Raw genomic sequence first — 21,629 nt, 5'->3', positions numbered from 1 at the left:
AAATTAAATAATTTCATGTGTTTTATTTCATTTTATCTCATTCTTTTGTTATATAAATTTTATTCAACAAAATAAAATTATTTAATTTAGCATAATATTGTCATTTTGTTGCCCACAATGCAATATACTAACATTGTTCTGGTTGACAAGAAATAGTGTCATCAAACCATATCAGCACTAGAATCTTGATTGGATGATAAATCAATAGTTCCTCTTCCTCAGGCCAAACATTTCATCTCCAAAGGTTCCTCAAAAAAATTTATTTTTTCTGATGCTAACAGACCTTCTCAAACTGTTTCGTTTTAACAACTAAAAATATTTATTCCAGCTCCGTTTTAAGAACTAATATTATTTGTGCCAGTTTTGTTTTTAAGAACTAAAAACATTTGTGCCAACATTACAGATGCCAAGATGACTTGGACACATATTGAATCTTGCAGCAATCGAGACCATAAAATGCAATAATGACACCCTACCATATTAACATAAAATTAACCAACAAACTGAAACAGAAATCAAATCCATCACTCTTCCAAACAAAGGTCTTGAACTTTCATATAGTGCATAATGAATAGCCAACATAAAGGATAAAGTTATGATCGCATACAAACATCTTTTCTGCTTCTTAGATACATCAATTTAGTGGCAGATTTGAACTAGCTTCCAAGTCTGGCAGCTTCTGGAAACTTCACATACTATATGCAGCGCGGGAAGAATGTTTGGCCAACGTAGCCACCAGCCATTGCTCTCCTAGCATTAGACTCAAACATTTTTGGGTTGTCTCTCAGCACAGCAGCAGCGTCATGATTGAGTGGATCCTCGTGGTTAGGTTCCTGCATGTACATCTCATTAGAGAACACAAAGCTGCAACAGTATCAGTGTTTGATAAGAATTGATATTTCTATACCGTGAAAAGGTGATACAACCCGTAAATGATGGTGTTTATGTTCAGAACAGGTTTCCAGTCTTCGCGAAGAATGTTTAGACAGACATTTCCATCTAAGTCAATATTTGGATGGTAGACCTGCACAGTGAAAATCAAATTAAAACATTAACACAATTTCTGGATATAACATTATCTAGAAAATACGAGACCCCACACAACTAAGATTAATTACCTTTGTCTTGCATTTCACCTTTGGTGCCTCGTGAGGATAGATGGGTGAAATTTGAAATGAGAAAACAAATGTTCCATTCCTGAACACAGGGCACTAGTATTAATAAATGTTACAGATTTAGACGAAAAAGAAAACTACCATAAAAGCTTAGAAATTAACTAAAAGCCTTAGACATAACTACTTACAGATAATATCCTTCATCAGGACGAATGGTAACTTCAAAAGTCATCAGTTCGTCCTTGCCATTAGGGAATGAAATGGTACAGGTTTTTGGCAGATTCAGTTCACTGATATCTACATAGAGTGTGAAAAGGAGTCAAGACTCATAAAGGAATTAAAAACCAAAGTGAATACTTTAAGGAACCAGAGAATGCCCTTTCTGAAATAGTGATATCATATCAGTGTAAGTAAGATTTGTATTTAAAAAGTAAGCTCCAAATAGTGGCTAGCCGAAAGAAAGGGGGTCCAGTTACTCCTTTGATGAAGGGGATCCAATTACTCCCTTGATATACTGAAACAGATATTATTAGCTATACTAATGAAGGTCTAGCACGTATTGATCTGCAGAAGAGTGCAAGACCTGTACGTCATAGCCACCGAAGGAAAAAGTTATCTAAAGATGAGATATCCAAAGGAAATTTACATGCTGCAAGTTTCTTAAGAAGAGAAAGATCAGATCTTTAACCTAGTCAGGGGATATACATCAAGTATTAGTTCTTGGAAAAATATCAGCAAGTGGAAAATCTAAATATTCCCAAAAGTATGCTACATAAAAAGTGTCATGCAAACTTCCATGTGATGTAGTCCATCTCATTGAGCATCAGGTATTGGCTTCTTCCTACTGCTGTAATTCTCTCTTCAGATAATCGATGTGGTTCATAATATAACTCTTTAACATAAAACTATCCAAATGTGAAATCTGTCCACACATATCAAAATATTTCCCGCTTTGCACCATCTTCCTAAAATCATTTGCACATAAGTCCAGCCAAAAAAAAGAACTTCAAAATGATAGAGACAGAAAGAAAAGGAAAGAACAGTGACAGGCATTTGTTAAGATGTTGATAAGAAAGAAAATCTAAACATTAACAAACCTTTTTGAAGACGAAGTTCTCCAGCACTTTGTTTCTTCACTGGAGGCTTCCCATTAGCACTTTCTGCAAGCTCTCTCTGTTTTTCTTTTACTTTGAACAACCTAATCATGGTGCCTGAAAAATAATGCGAAAACATACTATGTAAAGAAGCTAAGCATAGAGACTTCATAAGATACATAATAGCAATCTTCTAGCAGAAATATACTGCATATTTCAAATGATACAGATCAGGCAGTTGTTTATGCTCAAGCACTTTGAATACAAACTCAAACATCAACTAATTATAAATACTAAAAGCTCATTCAGGGAAGTATAAAATGTTGGCGCTTGAGTTCAGATTTCAACAGGTTTATCTGCAAAAGAGATGGAATGATAACAGCAAATAGTCAAGTAGACTAAGACACTGTATCTTCACGAGATTACAAGGATAGGAAATATGACTTTCGTCAACTGATCAATGGTTAAGATGCAAGACGATCAAAGTGAAGTATTAAACGCGAATAAAAGTGAATGATGATGCCAGTAAAAGTACAGTACAAACTACAAAGTCAGATTTTAATGTCCGTCGAATATCAAAGTTAAACAACAAAAGGAACACTACAGGTTTAGTTTCACTTTCACCAAGACCAATTGTTGCTACTAAAAACAAGATAAATTTATAAAGAAGTCATATCGACAGAGAACAGTTGGTCCAAAAAATTCTTCACAAATCATAAACTCTTGAAAGAAGCATTACATCAGATAATTTCCTTGGCAATTTCATTTTCTGCAAAGTGGAAAATGCAAAACATATTCCAAAATCTAGACTATGAGCGCTATGTAGTATTGATGAACAGAGAGACAAAGAATGTGCTTTTGTAAAAGATTATGAGACTCGTCAAGCTTCTATATTATCCATGCAATCACAACTCTTTTCTAGCAATTGATCCCTTAGAAGTTAGAACTTCTCCACATGGTAGAAGAATCTCAATAAACATAATAAATGCATATTCGTGTATGAAACCCAAGAGTTAGAAAACCATGTTACAATTTCAATGCTTTGATTTACAACTACATGTTAAGAATATTCTCCAAGGAAGCAACTTAAGAAATTAGGATTCCAAGTTCTAGAGTACATTAATAATAAATATTGATCCAGCAAAACATTGATATTGAGATCCTGCAACTAAACATTTGATTCAAGAATGCATCATTGCTCAAGATGAAAGTTTCCTTTACAGACCACATATACACCCAAATGAACTGAAGTAATCCAAATAGGCCTAGAAATGAAACATATAAGTTTCTTAGTTAGAGCAAGTAATAACCAAAAACACAACTCCAATATTGAATTCCGCATCAGTCAACAAAAAATTCCTCTCGTACAGCTTAGCTGATAATCATGTAAACACTCAAATTCATTCCAAAGCGCCACCAGAAATAGAAACAACAGCCTACACAAGCAAAATGAACTACAACCCTAGCATAACAATAGCTCAAAATCGACCCAGTCCAAAATCAAGTTATATCATCGCCATTCGTCTACGGAATTCAGCAGCAGGAAAGCCAATTGGATACAGCGAACCGATTAAAAGTAAAGATAGATTAAGACAAAATACTCCAGCAATTGAAGGTCGAAGAACAATTAAAATCACGGGTAAAACATAACGATCTGAGAGAAAACCAAACCAAACCTATACGCTAAATGGGGGACGATAAATCCACACAACCGTGATAATCGCAGATGTGTACGGAACAATTAAAGATAATCGGGAAAAATATACCTGTTTGATGAAAAACCTGAAAGGAAAATCAAGGGTTTCAGATTTCAGGGCTTATCAGAAGAGGAGAGAGAGAGAGCGAGGATATATTATTGAGAGAGAGAATCTAAGAAAGCTCTCTTGAAAGCAAGTCTACTTTTGAGAAAGTTCTTCTATTTATTCAAGGATTATTTGCCTCGTATTTTTTCTAGAAACTTTAATTTTTTAGTACTTCTCCATATAAATTTTACTCTTCAAATGTTATTTTTTAGATTAGTTTTTTTCTCTAAATAAAGTATTCTACTATGATAAAAAAAATTCGTGTAATTATATATACAAATAACCTTTTATTTGTAGTTTCTTCACAAGCTCAATTATTGGTGGAAAAGACATAATTCCTTTCTTTTTCATTTTTGGATTTTTTTTAGTGATTAGTTCTATCTTTATTGCTTTTGTTGGAGAGTGCTAATAATTTGATTACTAATTGTTTTCATGTAAATTTGACTATCCTTTCCCAATAAATTAACCCGAGATACATGAATTGGGACTCAAAAGTTGTGTTTAAGTTTTAACAAATTACTCCATCAAGTCTTTCAAAAAAGTAGAAAATATAATGATGTAAATTGCAATTTTTTTGCCAATTTCCACAAATATTGCTTATAATTGGTAAAACTTTATAAGATAAAGGGGATTTGTTTTGGACTTTTATTGTATAGGGTCTGTTTTAGGCAATCTATCGTACACCTTATGTGTGCGTGACAAATCGAGGTTTGATTTATATGAATTTTGTGAAATTAGAAATTTTAATAATATTTTTTAATATATTAGAATTAAATTATATATAAATCAAAACGAACAATGTTGAATATGCGTGAAACGAGAGTATTGCTCACATATGTAACATTAACATATCATTCCTCGAGGCATAATATACTAGTGGCGAGATCAGATAAGGTGACATTTGATGATGACCTTTAATTTTTGGCAAAACACATTCTTAGATCCTTATACTTTAATCAAAATGTTCATTAGGTCCTCATACAATTTTTTCGTTTTAATAAGTTCTTATACCTTTCTCATAAATTTCATCACATCATCGTACAATTTTTTCATTTTAGTAGGTCCTTAAACTTTGATTATAACTTTTATTAGGTCCTTATACAATTTTTTTATTTTAAGATATACCTTTAATTTTATTTTAGATAATAATTTATATTTAATTAAATTTAATGAACCTTTTAATTTTATTATTTAACTTATCTTATGATTATAAATATTAAGGGAAATATATCTTTCAATATAAATATAAATAATCAATTGAAAATTCGGATAGTTATTCTAAAAAAAAACTTCGATTATAATCTTCAATCATCACGGTTAATCATTTTATTATTCTCTACAACTTATTGAGATTATTGGATAACAAGATGATATTATATTTATAGACTATGCTAAGTTAAATAAAGGAATATTAAAAAGTTCATTAAGTTTAATTAAATTTAGATTATTATCCAAGATAAATGTAAAAAAAGTGTCTAAAACAAAAGATTGTACAAGGACCTAATGAAAGTTATGATAAAAGTATAAGGACCTACTAAAACGAAAAATTGTACGAGGATCTGATAAAAAATATTATGAAAAGTATAAGGACCTATTAAAATGAAAAAATTGTACAAGGACCTAATAAACATTTTGATTAAAGTATAAGGACCTAAGGATGTGTTTTGCCTTAATTTTTTTCCAAAAACAAATTGTACAAGAAATATCATCAATATTTATTTTTATAAAAATAATTATTAAGAAAAGAATGATACGATGACGTTTATTATTCTTTATTCGAAAAAATACGTATAATAAATATTAATATTATATTTTTCAAAATAATTTATTATAAAATGAAAAGATTTTTGTAGAATGAAAAATAAAACAAAAATTGGAACAGAATGATAAAATTAGCGAAAAATTGTTAATACATTTATAAATTTAAAATAAATGTATAAACTTAATAAAGGAGTAGTATATATTCGATCATTAATCCCAATCCAAAATTATCTAAAAGCTTTCACAATAACCTAACCCAAAATCTCAAATTGAAAGAACACACAAACCCTTCTTCTCTGATATCCCGCCACCGCCGCCCCGCTCCCCGCCGTGATACATACCTTTAGCTGCCGTTAATGGTGAGTTGTGATCAGCACTTGGATTATGATTACTGTACCTTCAAAAAAGTATACTAGTTTCGTATATTTCCATGGTTTACCTTCATATTCACAATCTTGGGGATTCACATTACTAAAATTAGGGCTGAAGCTGTGTTTAATTTTGAGTTTTTGGCCTAAATTCATAATCTCATCATATGTCTCAGTGGATATGGAATTGTTAAAATGGTACTTGTCCTTATGTTTTCCGCACTTCTGATTCTATAATCATAATTAGACACAAACATCATTTAAGCTTTTGACAATCCCCAAGCTCGAACTGAACTCACAATAGGTTTTTCAACTTATTCAATTGAAAAAAAATGGAGTTTTACAATTTTGTGTCGAGCCCAGTAAATTGAGCTAGGAACTGTTCGGCTTGATTCGGTATGAAAAATCGAAACATCTGAATCTGAATAAATTGTCATCTCTTACTTATTTAGTTCACCTCTAGGTGTAAAGTGTCAAGGTATACTATCTATTTCGTGCTTGTTTAGACCCAATCTTCTGTATTTGGAATTTGACATGTACTAATGCCTAAGTATCTTCATATTTCATTCTGCATATAACCATATTGCCGGTTGTTGCAGATACTTATACCCAAATGAGATGGCTTTTTGAGGTTTAAAAACAATTGATTTTTTGATCCCCAAGAGGCTCTTAAAAGAAGGTGTAGTATTTAAAGATATTTCATATTCGTGTAATTTCTTGTAAGATGTGTTACACGTATATGCTTTGTTACATAAGTCTTTTATGTGATTGCCTGCGGCAGCAGATTTTTAATGGAGGAGAAACAAGAACAAGTGACATCTTCAGACAACAAACCGAACCCTAATTTATGTAATGAGTGCAACATTAATGCATCAAAGTACAAGTGTCCAGGATGCTCACTCCGCACATGTAGCCTCTCTTGTGTCAATTCCCACAAGCAGCGTACTGCCTGCACTGGGAAACGACCACTTACTAATTTTGTCCCGATTTCCCAATTCGATGATAACCAGCTTGTTTCAGGTATTCAATAATCACTTCGCGAAGTCATTATCTCTCTCAACTGTTTATGCATCAATTTATGACCACTCTTGTGATCATTTTGGAAAAGTCTTTATATAATTTTGCGATTTTTTCATGCCTTGGGGGTAACAATTTTCTTGCTGGAATCTTATCCTTTTTAGCAGCATTGGTAGGGGACTTTGTTTGTAATTATTTTGCCTATTTGATAGATTATAAAATGCTTGAGGATGTGAAGCGAATTGCTGATTGTGCTCAGAGGACCAGAGTTGCGGTGTGTGGGAGTTCTCATTTTAGGCTTCCCCACCCCCTCAAACATCTTCGGGGTGCTGCTGCAAGTCGTAGGATAAAATTACTTTTTCTTTCCAGTGGAATGTCAAGGAGAGTGAAGAACAAGACTTTCTACAACCATAGGTGAATTTGCAACCTCATGAGATGAGATTATTTTCGTGCTTGTTCAAGATTTCCAAGTTTTCTTCTTTGCCTTTTGTAATTAAGAATTATGGATTACTTAATTTGTTAACATTTGTTTCAGGAAAAAATCCATATCTTGGACTGTCGAATGGCGGTTTCATTCCACTGATGTTGTGCTCCTTGATCATGGGTGAGAAGTCTGGGTGGATCATTTACAAGGAGAATTTCCTTTTTTTCAACATTGTTTCATTTACTCTGATACACCCTTTCACAGTTACATGTTATGTTTTAATTTGTAATCCTTACATGAAATTTGTTTGCTTTCAGAATACACGAAAATTCCACTTTCTTTTCCGTGATTGAGAACCACTTAAAGCCTGGTCCTTGGAACCACCAGTTGAAACAATTCTGCGATGAGAGCATAGATTCTCTTAAATTTTTCATCCGCAAGTACCCAAAGGTTTCTCTTGCACCTTTTTCTTAGTGCTTATTCTACATTTGGATTGTTGACTTGTGAAATATTCTAGATTTTAGATTTACCTTCAATACCACATGCTCCGACATGGCACAGAGGTTCTATAAATACTTGAACACTAGCTGACTTAATTTTGGCTTTACATATTAAGTAAATTTTATGGTGTAGAGATAGCTAGCCATTCTTGATTTGGTGTGATCACTGTTGAGTATGAAATCGGAAAGGAAGTGAATCAGTTCACGATCACACGTTTGTGGACTTCCGTACATATGTTTTTAGGGTTAATCCGATTCATGTTGTTACTAGGATTGGAGTTCACTGTTTTTGCCTATATATAACTGTTTCTCATAGTAAGTCGTATCTAAAAATTATAGTGCAATCTTGGCTTGACATTGCCCCAGACGTAGATACACATTGTATCGATCTGGGTAAAAAGTTTACGTATTTATGTTCGTGGTTACTTGTGCGTTTATTTCCTCACAATCGTTCCTCTAATTTTTCTTATCTAACATGCAGGGACCAAAATCACCTTTTTGCCAACTAGACATAAACGCTCCAATCCGCGAGCAGTTAGCCAATATAGTCATTCTGGAATATCCGGTTATCCATGTCTTTCTACCCTCACACAGCTATGATTTTGATGTAATACAAGTTGCCAATCGGAGCAAAGTGGAGCCTGCTCAACGTGATTACCCAAGTCCTAAAGGCGTAACTTTTAAGGAGGAAGAAATCGAAGATGGGGGCTCTCCAGATCCACTTGTCTCGGATTTGTTGAGTCATAAGATAAAGGGAACTGAGTCTCTACCAAGCCAGTTGGTTCACAGCCCACGAGCTGTCAAAGCAGTGGGTTCAGCCGATCCAGATTCTCGCCGTGATACATACACCATCACGACTGAAGATAAAAAAGGCGGCAGCCGTTCCTGCATTGAGGAGTTGGCTGAAATTTCTGATCTGGATATTGATTTTGAGTCTGGTTTTATTGATGTATACCCAAATCTGGATACTGCAGATGCCAACTCTGATGAGTTTCTTGATTTTGATCGGATACTATTATCCAAACAAATGGAAATCGAGGAAGGAGAATATTTAATGGAGGAAGAACTAGAGGAGGGAGAGATAGCATAAATACCTCAACCTTATTTTGTTGTAGCTTTGGTGCTATATATTGTAGTTTCTTTGTCCAAACCTTATTTTGTTGCAGCTTTGGTGCTATATAGATTCTTTGTCCGCAATCAGTAATTTTGAAAAAGTATTCCATTTTACAACATGGTTTGAATATGTTCGCAAAATATAAAAAATCTGATCGCCTATATATATTTGACTTTGTTATGTTTCATCCAAACAAAGTTGTTTTATATATGTACAACGACATCGTTTAATTCACTAAAGGTGGCATCTCTCTGCTTCCAAATGAACGCAATTTCTCCAAAAACTTTTGCGCTGGATGATTGTGAATAGTTAATTAGGAGTATTATTTTATAACTTTGACAGTTAAGACAAACTTTTTTAGCATATATCTGAATTTATTGGCATGATGGCGTACGTGTCTAAAAAATAAAGACATGACTAACTAAATGTATTGAACAACGTATTTAAATAGGTGGATATTTTATCCACATAGTATATTTTGTTTGCCACATCATATATATTATATTTCTCTCAAAATGTGAGATTATGAGACAATTAAGAAAAATATTAAATTAAGAATATAATGGATCATTTTTTTTAATTACGGAATTGACCAAACTTGATGATTTTTTCGCAAACATTTTCCTGTAATGCATTTGTATCAAAAATATTAACTTTATAATGATGGACGATATTATATGAGACATTACTCTTGATCTAAACAATGAAAGAAACATGTTGCAACACATGAAGATTGATAGTAACCTACTCAGCCAGAAAACACATTTTTTTGTCATAGTAATTGCAAAAATGTTTGAAATCTTTGCGTGATCTAAATTTGTTAAGAAATTCAGGAGGCTTTGATGTAATCTAGATCTTTGAATAAAAAATAAATAGATATAATTATGAATACAAAGATTTAAGGGGTTAATCTATTATGTGAAAATGATTTGCAACCTGAACCTGAAGTGAACTAAATGAAAACAGAGAGAGTTTTTAGGATAACCATAAAAATATCTCTGAATAATTTTGTTTGCATATTTTTTACATCTCAAAAAATTAAATGTCATTATAGGTTATAATAAACAAAGACATAATTATATTTGAGAAAGTCTTTACTATTTTTGGACTTTTTTCCCTTGACTTTTTTTTTGTTATGGGTTAATTTGATACACTTACATTATGTATTTCTCTATCATCTTATTTTGTCTATGATTCCTCTCTCTTCTCTCAATTTTTAAATTTGATTTTATCATTTCTCTCTTATATTTATTAATCAATGTATCCATTTTTTTAAAAAAATCGGAATATATTGTTGTCTTATCATTAATATATCAACAAAATTAGCCTTATTTTACAAAATTGTATGTACATCTGTTATTATATATATAATCATGCAATGCGATATTATATCTATCTATTTATGTATTATTGTTATAAATTATATTTTTTTGCATTTAAGTATTAATAGAGTATTTAGTATTACGTAAACAGTTCTTAAAATTTATTACTGTGAAATTTATGATTTATCTACTATCCGGACCTTTTTATGGTTAATTCTATTTTTTATTTTAACGACGGATAATATTTTGTAATATTATGTATATAGATCTAGTTAATGTAAACCTATTGCCATATTCTCTACTTCAATAACTGTTTCATGAGACAAAATATATGTTAATATAAGACAAACAATACCCATATTCAATATTAGTATTAAAGTATACAAGAGTGCATTACTTGATTTAAAATAATGATATATTTGCATTGGGGCATGAGTGCCCCTTACCATATGGTGTACTACTTATTACTAAGAAAAATTAGGAAATAAAAATTGCAGTACTTTCATTATTCTTGAATTATGGTAACTCTATATTAGTCAAATATATAATCCATTAAATATAGAAATTTTAAAAATCTTCAATCGGATCATTTCCCCACGGTATAGAATCCCTCAACAAACAATCTTTGGATTGCATTAATTGTGATTACCTTTAAAACCTTTATTTGTGAACAAAATATCAAGAAGGATTTTTTTTAAAAAAATCATTAATTTTGGTAGGTACACAAATTGCTATCCCACGCCTCGATTATAAATAGTGGCAATGCCATTAATCTCAAACACGTCCAATTATAATTATTCCAGTTTCTCCTTCAGTTTTTGCTCCACAACCATGGCAGTTATTCTCAAACTCAAGCTTTTTTCTCTCTTAATCATAGGTAAATTTATTTCTTCCAGTTATTTCAAGATTGATTTCTAATGCTAATTTTTCTCTAATTGAATTGGTTATACTTCAAACTCTAACCATGGATTTAGATGGGGTATGTCGTTTTTTATTCAAACGAGCACATAAAGTCCTCAGCATATAACGAGCACGAAGAAAATCAATAGGAAAAGTCAAAAAATTGTGATTGAGGACCCCCATGTGCTCGGAAACTTATGGACAAGCCTACATATACTAGCAATTTATGTGCTCGGTATTTTTTGTATTGTTACTTTAATTAATCTGAACAATCTTTATTTGCAGGAAAATTATCAATTTCTTCGGGGGCGATTTTCACTCTCCAAAATAGCTGTAGCTACACAATCTGGCCGGGAACTCTCTCCGGCAACGGCGCCGCCGTACTCGGAGGCGGCGGCTTCGCCTTGCCACCGGGAGGCACAATCCAGCTTCCGGCGCCGCCGGGCTGGTCGGGCCGCGTGTGGGCAAGAACCGGATGCAACTTCAACGCCGCCGGAAACGGCCAATGCGCCACCGGAGACTGCGGCGTCGGGATCAAGTGCATCGGCGGCGGCGCGCCGCCGGCCAGCCTGGTGGAGTTCACCCTCGGTGGCGATGCGGCCGCCAAGGACTTCTACGACGTGAGCCTCGTCGACGGCTACAACGTGGGGCTCGGCGTCCGGCCGTCGGGCGGGACCGGCGACTGCCAGAACGCCGGGTGTGTGACCGACCTCAACGCGAGCTGCCCGAATGAGCTGCGCGTTGAGACCGGCGGCGGGGTGGTGGCGTGCAAGAGCGCCTGCGCCGCCTTCAACACCCCCGAATACTGCTGTAGTGGCGAGCACGCGACTCCGGATAAGTGCTCGCCAACGCAGTACTCGAGGATTTTCAAGGCGGCGTGCCCCACGGCGTATAGCTACGCGTACGACGACGCGTCGAGCACGTGCACGTGCGCCGGGGCAGATTATCTCATTACTTTTTGCCCGACGGGCTGAGGTGGAACGTTGTTTTATTTTTTTTTGGTTACAAGAAACGTTGGTGTTTTGGTTTGAAACTACACAATTGTTTGCTTTGATTTAGGTTGTTTATTAGTTACATTTTTGTTAATTATTCATGGGAAATATGATTATTGTGTTTGGAAATGTTAGTATATTGGATTTAAGGAAGGCCCCTTCTCCTCATAGCCTCATAGGTATACGTGCGAATACAACTTCAGCTAATGGATTACAATATCATAGCTAAATAAAGAAATTATCGTAGGTATACTACCAAAAATGAACGGTTGTTAACAAGTAAAAAAATTTGGAATATTTTTACTGAAAAACAATAACTAAGGCTTTGTTGGAATCTATGCCCGGTCAATGGACTTTGACCAATTATAATTTCAACGAGACATTTAATTTTGTAAAATTAAATGATATAGCGTCGATCTACGTTCGGAGTAGATGACCGTGGTATATTTATTTTCTCAAATCCGATTCCCGGTGAGTGAGAAATAATTGTTTAAAGTTTTGCAAAAATTGCAAACTTAATGAGCTATGAGAGGAGATTAAGGAATAATTAAGAGAGTTAATTATCCCACATTGAAAGTTTCAACCTTATTAAACTAGTATTTAATAAGAAGGATTATTACATGTAATAATTATAGTGGACTAAGATGGGCTGTAAGAGCCCACACGCGCGCGCAAGCGCGCCGCCCGCCCCGCCGCGTGCCGCGTGCCGCGAGCCCGAGCCCGCGCCCTTGCCCTTGGACTTGGATCTTGGCAATTGGTCTTTGGGCTGTTCTTTGGGCTTGGTGCTTGGGCCTTTTTTTAGACCACCACCGTGTCCACGTCAGCGAGCCAAGCGGGATGCCACCTCGTCAGTATGACGCGGTAAGCCAACGTGGCTGACACGTGATAGTCCACGTCGTGAACGAATCTAGAAGCTTCTAGACTCAGCCTCTCTAGCTCTGAGCGCGTAACGGCTTGTAACGCCCGAACGTTACAGCTCGTAACCGACGACCGTTACGGTCTAGCTTTAATGACGGCCATTATGGCAGTGGACCGAGCCTATAAATAGGCTAGCCATTCCATGCATTCTACACATATCAAACACTAGAAAGCATTCTGCATCATAAAGCTCTCTCTCTCTCTGCATTGTTCTTCTGTCGAAGCTCTGTCCTCTCCTCCATCTAGTTCGCCGGAGCTCTGCTGATAGCGGTGCTCCTTCATCAGAGACGTAGCCGTTTTATCTTTGGGGACGAAACGCCAATCCGAAGAGCACTACCGGGGCGTATCTCGTCTTGCGGAAAGAGGCCTCCTCGACTCGGCTAATATTCTTTTCAGTTTATTAGTTTCGAATCCTCTTTTGTAATTTCGATTCAGTTAGCTCTTGTATTCCTTCTTGTAAGTCCTGAAACCAAACAATCGCAAGACGAGATATAACTTGCTTTTGAAGGGATCTGGACCTAAAACTGAAACTAAAACTTTCGAAACTATAATCACCTTTGCTGGAGATGTCGACTGAATCAAACTCTGCCGCTTCCACCACTTCGGCCACCACCGCCGCCATCATTTCCTCCACCATGGCATCCACCACGATGATGCCAACTCCCGGGCTCTATCCATCTTCATCAACAACCCCTTGGGTGCATACTACTACCCAGGGGCTCACTGGTGGATCCACCTCGAGTGGGTCGGTTGGTTCCACATTTAGTGGTTCCTTCGGATCCTTTAATGGATCAAGGGTTGGGGCCTTCGGGTCTCACACGAATGCTGGGACCTTCGAGTCTCACGCGACTGCTGGGGCCTTCGGGTCTCATGCGAGTGTTGGAACCTTCGGGTTCAGCACGGGTATTGGCTCCTTCGGGACCAATGCGACCATGACGAGCTCTATGCCCAACATGAATGGTGGGGGCCCTATGCCCAACCATGTTGTTGGCTCCTTCGGGGGCAACATGAATGGTTCATTCCAAGGACCAAGTGCGGCACCGTTGGCACCTAGAATGATGCCACCCGCCGAGAAGCCACCTAAATTTGGAGGAGCTGACTTCAAGAGGTGGTACCAAAAGATGTTGTTCTACTTGACAACATTGGGCATCGCCAACTTCCTCACGGAGAACGAGCCGCCCGCGCCAAGTGATCAAGAGACAAGTGTTGAGGTCATGGCGGACTATGAAGCATGGCGCAAAGGAGATTATCTTTGTAAAAATTTTATTCTAAGTGCATTAGATGATAGTTTGTACAATGTATACTCCCTTGTAACCACATCAAAAGAGATGTGGGAAAGCCTAGAGAAAAAATATAGTATCGACAATACCGCCGGTACGGAACATGTTGTAGTATCCAAATTCATGGACTACAAAATGGTCGACTCTAGACCGGTCATGGAACAAGTTCAAGAGTTCCAAATGATCATCCACGGACTCGCGGCTGAAGGGATGAATTTGCCCGACAACTTTGTGCGGTGCATACTCATTGAGAAGCTTCCTCCTAGTTGGAAGGACTTCAAGCACTACCTCAAGCACAAGCGAAAGAAGATGAGTCTTGAAGACTTGATCGTGAAGCTGCGCATTGAAGCGGATGTGCGCAAGAACGATCAAAAGGCTAAAGGCTTTAGCCCACTTGACGCCAAAGCCAACTTGTTGGAGCGGGGCGGACCCTCCAACAAACGCCCCCGCCCAAATCAGAAAGACAAAGGGAAGGGCAAGCAGCCTGCAAAGAAATTTGAAGGCGAGTGCTACAAGTGTGGCAAAATTGGCCACTTTGCCAAAGACTGCCGCAGCAAGAAGAAGAAGCCGGCAGCCCACGTCGTTGAGAAAGAGTTCAAGGACTGGAATGAAGATGACCTCGTTGCCGTGGTCACTGAAGAAGTCAACATTGTTGACAACAAGGGCGGCTGGTACATCGACATCGGCGCTACTGCTCATGTTTGCTCCGATAGGAGCAAGTTCTACACTGTTGTTGAAGGGAGGAAGATCAACATGGGGAATCAAGCATCATCCGAGGTCCTCGGCATTGGCAATGTGATACTCATGATGACATCTGGAGTCACGATCACTTTGAAGGATGTGCTACATGTCCCGGACATCCGCAAGAACCTAGTGTCAGGATCAATACTAGTTAATAAGGGGTTTAAACTTGTATTCGAGTCTGATAGGTTTGTTTTGTACAAGTTTGGGAAGTCCCTCGGAAAAGGTTATGTAACCGACGGACTTTTCAAGCTTAGTGTGGCTACGCGCCTTGTTCCAAAGCCTTTGGCTAACAATAATAATAAAGCATCTACTTCCTCTTATTTGACCGAGTCTTCAAATTTGTGGCATTGTAGATTGGGACATGTAAATTCAAAAGCCGTAAAAAGATTAGTAAATTTAGATTTACTAAAGGCAATTGAAGTAGATACCCAAGACAAATGTGAAATATGTCTTGAGGCAAAAATGACTAAGTTACCGTTTCACTCAGTTGAACGAAAAACAAAACCCCTTGAATTAATTCACACGGATGTATGTGATTTAAAGATGGTGCAAACTAGAGGTGGTAAAAAGTACTTTATCACTTTTATAGATGATTGCACAATATATTGCTATATTTATCTTTTAAGAAGTAAAAATGAAGCAATCGAAGCGTTCAAAAATTATAAGAACGAAGTTGAGAATCAACTTGGTTGTAAAATCAAAGCGATTCGAAGTGATAGAGGAGGCGAGTATGTAGCCCCTTTTGAGGAGTTATGCAACGCAAGTGGTATAATTCATCAAACAACTGCTCCATACTCACCACAATCTAATGGTGTAGCGGAACGCAAAAATCGAACTCTAAAAGAGATGATGAATGCGTTACTACTAAGTTCAGGATTACCCCAGAACATGTGGGGGGATGCTATTTTGACAGCCAACTATATCCTAAACAAAATTCCACTCAAAGGAAAAGACATCACTCCTTATGAATTGTGGAAAGGTAGGAAACCATCCTACAAATACCTCAAAGTGTGGGGGTGTTTGGCCAAGGTGATGGTTCCCCCGCCCAAAGAAGTTACAATTGGCCCTAAAACAGTCGATTGTATCTTCATTGGATATGCACTTAACAGAAGTGCATATAGATTTGTTGTTCACAAGTCTGAAATATCGACTATTACAGTAGGAACAACAATCGAGTCAAGGAATGCCGTATTTCTCGAAAATACATTTCCTTGCAAGGACAAAGAAGAAGTCCCAATCAATTCCGAGACAAGAATTGAAGATGAGGCCACTAGTTCTAAAACAGTGGATGAAGCCACTTGTTCTAAATCCGCGGATGAAGAGCCTAAATCGCGCAAGCGAGTGAGGCATGATCCAAGTGATGCAGTACTAAGACGTGGTAGTAGGGTCAGAACACCAAAAACATTTGGTCCTGACTACATTGCTTTTATGTTGGATGAAGAGCCAACGTCAATAAAAGTAGCATTCGATGGCCCAGACGGGTTACATTGGAGAGAAGCTGTTCAAAGCGAAATTGACTTAATTTTGCTAAACCACACTTGGGTGTTGGTTGATTTGCCCGAAGGTGCCAAACCTTTAGGGTGCAAATGGGTGCTTAAAAGAAAATTTAAGGCCGATGGAACAGTGGATAAGTATAAAGCCCGATTGGTAGTAAAGGGTTTTAAACAATAGGAAGGACATGACTTCTCCGATACCTATTCACCTGTAACGAGGATTACATCTATCCGAGTGCTTCTCGCGATTGCTGCATTGCACAACCTTGAGATTCATCAAATGGATGTTAAGACTGCGTTTCTAAATGGTGAACTAGATGATGAAATCTATATGGAACAACCCGAAGGGTTTGTAGTGCCCGGACAAGAAAAGAAGGTATGCAAACTGGTTAAGTCCCTCTATGGATTAAAACAAGCGCCGTTGCAATGGCACTTGAAGTTTGATAATGTGATGTTATCAAATGGGTTTAAAATCAACGAGTGTGACAAATGTGTCTATATTAAGAGCACTAATAATGGGTACGTCATAGTGTGTCTCTACGTTGATGACATGTTATTCATGGGGAGTACCACTCAAGTGATTAATGAGACAAAAGCCATGTTAAAGAGAAACTTTGACATGAAAGACATGGGTCTAGCCGATGTAATTCTTGGAATGAAAATTCTAAGAACATCCGATGGAATCATCTTAACCCAATCTCATTATGTTGAGAAGATACTGAAGAAATTCAATGCCTATGATGGCGTGCCGGTTAAGACTCCAATTGAACTCAATGTTCACTTGAGCAAAAACAAGGGCGAACCTGTTGCACAAGAAGAATATGCACGGGTCATTTACTTAACTAATTGCACTCGGCCGGACATTGCTTGTGCCGTGAACAAGTTGAGTCGCTACATGAGTAATCCGAGCAAAGAGCATTGGAGAGATCTTGTAAGGGTTTTGAGATATCTAAAACATACTCAAAATCATGGGCTACACTTTTCGAGATACCCCCCGGTACTTGAAGGGTACTGTGATGCGAATTGGATATCCGACAATAAGGACTCACTTTCAACAAGTGGATACGTCTTTACTATTGGGGGTGGTGCTGTCTCGTGGAAATCCACGAAACAGACATGTATAGCCCGTTCAACTATGAAATCAGAATTCATAGCTTTAGATAAAGCTGGGGAAGAAGCCGAATGGCTTAAGAACTTCCTTGAGGATATTCCAGGTTAGTGTAAGCCAGTGCCTCCAGTGTTGATTCACTGTGATAGCCAAGCCGCTATCGGGAGGGCGAACAATGGCTTCTATAACGGCAAGTCTCGACATATTCGACGACGACATAATACCGTGAGACATTTGATCACAACAGGCGTGATTACAATTGACTATGTGAAGTCAATAGATAATCTAGCGGATCCGCTAACCAAAGGGTTAAATCGTGATCAAATGAATAAGTTGCTAGAGGGAATGGGTTTGAAATCCACAAACTAAAGAATTGTCATAGTGGTAACCCAACCATGATGACTGGAGATCCCAAGAACTTGGTTCAATGGGAAAACTAAGCTATGAGAGTTCGTGAGAAACACTCATCGACATCTATTCCCTAGAGAGCAATAGAGTGTTTGAAAACTTGCCTTGTGGTGAGGATAAGTCTATGACTTTTAATGATTTCTAAGGATCTCAAGGAGATTGAGTTCTCAAAGAGACCGAGTAGGGCAAGATACTCGAGTAGGAATCATCTATGTAAGTGTGAAGTGTGGCCGCTTCAAATTACACACTTATGAATCCAAAGTGGTGTCCAAGGCCGCAAAGGACACAAAACGTTAGAACGGATGAGGTTGAGGTGTTTAAGTGTTAACACCATTGTCTCGGTGCACACCGTGGGGGACTAGTTCAAAGTATCGCGCTACTAGGCCGCCTGTGTATCCGATGGCATTGACTATGGAAGGTTCAAAGCTAAAAGCTACCCATCCTTATGCTTATATACCTCTCGAGGGTTGAGCTTGTGTCTGCATGCATTTGCATTTGGCTATTTCCACTCATGTGGGGGATTGTTGGAATCTATGCCCGGTCAATGGACTTTGACCAATTATAATTTCAACGAGACATTTAATTTTGTAAAATTAAATGATATAGCGTCGATCTACGTTCGGAGTAGATGACCGTGGTATATTTATTTTCTCAAATCCGATTCCCGGTGAGTGAGAAATAATTGTTTAAAGTTGTGCAAAAATTGCAAACTTAATGAGCTATGAGAGGAGATTAGGGAATAATTAAGAGAGTTAATTATCCCACATTGAAAGTTTCAACCTTATTAAACTAGTATTTAATAAGAAGGATTATTACATGTAATAATTATAGTGGACTAAGATGGGCTGTAAGAGCCCACACGCGCGCGCCGCCCGCCCCGCCGCGAGCCTCGAGCCCGAGCCCGAGCCCGAGCCCGCGCCCGTGCTCGTGCCCGTGTCCGTGCCCGTGCCCTTGGACTTGGACTTGGATCTTGGCAATTGGTCTTTGGGTGGTCTTTGGGCTGTTCTTTGGGCCTGGTCGTGGGCTTGGTGCTTGGGCCTAGTTGCGGGCTTGGCCCAAGTCTAGTGGGTCTAGTTCTTTTTAGACCACCACCGTGTCCACGTCAGCGAGCCAAGCGGGATGCCACCTCGTCAGTATGACGCGGTAAGCCAACGTGGCTAGCTTTAATGACGGCCATTATGGCCGTTGACCCCCTGCATTCTGCATCATAAAGCTCTCTCTCTCTCTGCATTGTTCTTCTGTCGAAGCTCTGCCCTCTCCTCCATCCAGTTCGCTGGAGCTCTGCTGATAGCGGTGCTGCTTCATCAGAGACGTAGCCGTTTTATCTTTGGGGACGAAACGCCAATCCGAAGAGCACTACCGGGGCGTATCTCGTCTTGCGGAAAGAGGCCTCCTCGACTCGGCTAATTTCCTTTTCAGTTTATTAGTTTCGAATCCTCTTTTGTAATTTCGATTCAGTTAGCTCTTGTATTCCTTCTTGTAAGTCCTGAAACCAAACAGGCTTATTATAGTTTATAATATACTTCATCACTTCTTAGATAATTGATTCATTTCTTTTTCCGACAAAAACTTTGTTCATACTCATATTTTATTCTCTCTTTCTCGTCTTTAACATTTAACCCATCAATTTCTTAATCTTGTTTTAAAAAATGTTTCAACTACCTTGAGACGAAAGATATTAAACTTTTTAGATAAATACTCAAATTATATATTAAAAACATGCCAAAAAACGACATATGTGTTATAATAAATTGAAACACCATATTTTTTTTACTAGAACAGTTCATCCTTTTAGTCTGATGTCGACAAGGTAGATCTGATGCATAACGTGACTTAAGGGTGCAAGAATCTACGACGCCATGATGGATGAGCTACTATTGCTCATAATCGGAAATGCTAAGAATGTGTTATTGTCAGGCAGTTTAGTAGGGGGACTAGCCACAATCTTACATTGTGACAAGTTCCAAACACTATTTGATAACACTACTTAAGGTTCAATGACTATCAGATTCTGGATTTTTTTTATCCATGGAGAGCATTTTGTTGGAGCTGATTAGAGAGAAAATCGCTTCTCCAACGTGATATCAACACATGGTTTGACGAATTTATTGGCTAATGCACATCCAAATTTAATCCAACTATGTGTTTCTTTCCTAAAAATTTGGTCCCCGATGTCAAAACTCCACTATTTCAAATCGAATCAGCCTTCGACTTATTTTAGATCTTAGAAAATGTGTTATGAGATAACAATTATGAAAGATTTTAGGAACACATTCCTAAATACGTTTATGAATACTACATTTGCTGATAGCTCCTTGAGAATAGGCTATTTTGTACACACCTGCTATGTACATGGCCACCTATATAGAAAAGTTTATTCAACATGCTCATCATTGGCCGGACACAACATTCTTAATAATAAGACGATAGCACAAGCCGTGAGTGCTTGATACTTTGACCAGAGCGAATTCGAGCATATGGACATTTGCAACGACTTGTCACAAAATTGCACTTTCATCCGTTGACAATAATTTCTGCAAAAGTGTTATGCACCATGAAATGCCATTAATTAATAGCTTTTGAATTCTAATTTCTATTACGAAGGATCAAAGTTTTCGGTTAAAAAAATGACACCCTGTTTAGCCCCACCAATTGTATGAGATTTGAGGCTTCGCCGAAGTGATCCCACTCCAACATTTTTGTGGAAATCTCTGAGGAGAAAACGGAGATGTGAGTGAGAGGTAATGCCACGTGAAGATGGTAAATTCTAGTGTATCTAGTAGAGTTAATATATACTCCAATATTCATAGCAATATACTCCAAAGTTATTACATTTTTGGACAAATCCTCAAATATATCCAAAATCTCCCAAAAAAACGTACTATGTGTCATAATAACTTGAAATTCGCACGCTATCATATTTACTTGAAATTAGCACGGTGTCAAAATGACTTGAAATCCGCACGGTTGTCATACGGACTTAAACACCATTTAAAATTCTATGAAACAACCCTTTTCAATTTTGAGCTTTGCCTATGTCTTCTCTTTAATCTATTTACTCAATAATATCGAACTATGGTCTTCAAAATTTAAAAGGACAACCAATAAGAAAATTTATCACTTGTGAGATTTACCATCAACCTAATCTCATGAATACTAAATTCTCTTCCATTTCATCATGATTTTGTGAATCTATCGAGATAAATGAAATCGGTGTAGTTAATCAACAAGAAAGTGGCCCAAAACCTATCTCCAAACCTTATTTAAGC

At 37.4% G+C, this 21,629-nt stretch overlaps 3 protein-coding genes and 1 pseudogene across 8 annotated transcripts; 3 read left to right on the top strand and 1 right to left on the bottom strand.

The window, feature by feature from the left end:
- Positions 1-504: 504 nt before the first annotated feature.
- Positions 505-4,121, bottom strand: LOC125223455 (NEDD8-conjugating enzyme Ubc12). Its single transcript, XM_048126615.2, has 6 exons — positions 3,976-4,121; positions 2,213-2,326; positions 1,304-1,412; positions 1,119-1,197; positions 908-1,024; positions 505-833 (listed from the first exon to the last, which is right to left on the bottom strand). The coding sequence occupies exons 2-6, from the start codon at positions 2,319-2,321 to the stop codon at positions 696-698; spliced, it is 552 nt and encodes a 183-aa protein (XP_047982572.1). The 5' UTR covers positions 2,322-2,326; positions 3,976-4,121; the 3' UTR covers positions 505-695.
- Positions 4,122-6,011: 1,890 nt separating this feature from the next.
- LOC125218312 (HIT-type Zinc finger family protein) lies at positions 6,012-9,278 on the top strand. Of its 6 annotated transcripts, none has more exons than XM_089062765.1 (7): positions 6,012-6,131; positions 6,740-6,819; positions 6,925-7,160; positions 7,417-7,571; positions 7,693-7,761; positions 7,899-8,031; positions 8,563-9,278. In XM_089062765.1, exons 3-7 carry the CDS (start codon positions 6,993-6,995, stop codon positions 9,169-9,171), a joined length of 1,134 nt encoding a protein of 377 aa, XP_088918891.1. In that variant the 5' UTR covers positions 6,012-6,131; positions 6,740-6,819; positions 6,925-6,992; the 3' UTR covers positions 9,172-9,278. The 6 variants fall into 6 exon arrangements, with proteins under 6 accessions (XP_088918891.1, XP_047975911.2, XP_088918892.1 ...); XM_048119954.2 differs by having other exon boundaries at positions 7,370-7,571; XM_089062766.1 differs by having other exon boundaries at positions 6,922-7,160.
- Positions 9,279-11,315: 2,037 nt separating this feature from the next.
- LOC125223641 (pathogenesis-related thaumatin-like protein 3.5) lies at positions 11,316-12,562 on the top strand. The gene is made up of 2 exons (XM_048126880.2): positions 11,316-11,394; positions 11,703-12,562. The coding sequence occupies exons 1-2, from the start codon at positions 11,349-11,351 to the stop codon at positions 12,389-12,391; spliced, it is 735 nt and encodes a 244-aa protein (XP_047982837.2). The 5' UTR covers positions 11,316-11,348; the 3' UTR covers positions 12,392-12,562.
- A 7,572-nt stretch (positions 12,563-20,134) lies between these two features.
- Positions 20,135-20,885, top strand: LOC148933622 (pectin acetylesterase 11-like; annotated as a pseudogene).
- The last annotated feature ends 744 nt before the right edge of the window (positions 20,886-21,629 follow it).

Source organism: Salvia hispanica, chromosome 1 (genome assembly GCF_029641045.1).
Source record: "Salvia hispanica isolate PSC_SH4W2 chromosome 1, Shi_PSC_v1, whole genome shotgun sequence".
NCBI lineage: Eukaryota > Viridiplantae > Streptophyta > Magnoliopsida > Lamiales > Lamiaceae > Salvia > Salvia hispanica.
The sequence above is the reverse complement of the archived record's forward strand: the minus strand, read 5'-3'. Positions and strand labels throughout refer to the sequence as shown.

What these genes read in the sequence shown, in the direction of transcription:
- LOC125223455 (XM_048126615.2), bottom strand. Translation starts at nt 2,321, where the DNA reads ATGATTAGGTTGTTCAAAGTAAAAGAAAAACAGAGAGAGCTTGCAGAA. An exon ending in CCTGATGAAGGATATTATCT is followed by an intron (nt 1,198 to 1,303) that starts GTAAGTAGTTAT and finishes CCCTGTGTTCAG; the next exon opens with GAATGGAACATTTGTTTTCT. An exon ending in GGTTGTATCACCTTTTCACG is followed by an intron (nt 834 to 907) that starts GTATAGAAATAT and finishes ATGTACATGCAG; the next exon opens with GAACCTAACCACGAGGATCC.
- LOC125218312 (XM_048119956.2), top strand. Translation starts at nt 6,932, where the DNA reads ATGGAGGAGAAACAAGAACAAGTGACATCTTCAGACAACAAACCGAAC. An exon ending in AAGACTTTCTACAACCATAG is followed by an intron (nt 7,572 to 7,692) that starts GTGAATTTGCAA and finishes CATTTGTTTCAG; the next exon opens with GAAAAAATCCATATCTTGGA. An exon ending in TCATCCGCAAGTACCCAAAG is followed by an intron (nt 8,032 to 8,562) that starts GTTTCTCTTGCA and finishes TCTAACATGCAG; the next exon opens with GGACCAAAATCACCTTTTTG.
- LOC125223641 (XM_048126880.2), top strand. Translation starts at nt 11,349, where the DNA reads ATGGCAGTTATTCTCAAACTCAAGCTTTTTTCTCTCTTAATCATAG. An exon ending in TTTTTCTCTCTTAATCATAG is followed by an intron (nt 11,395 to 11,702) that starts GTAAATTTATTT and finishes CTTTATTTGCAG; the next exon opens with GAAAATTATCAATTTCTTCG.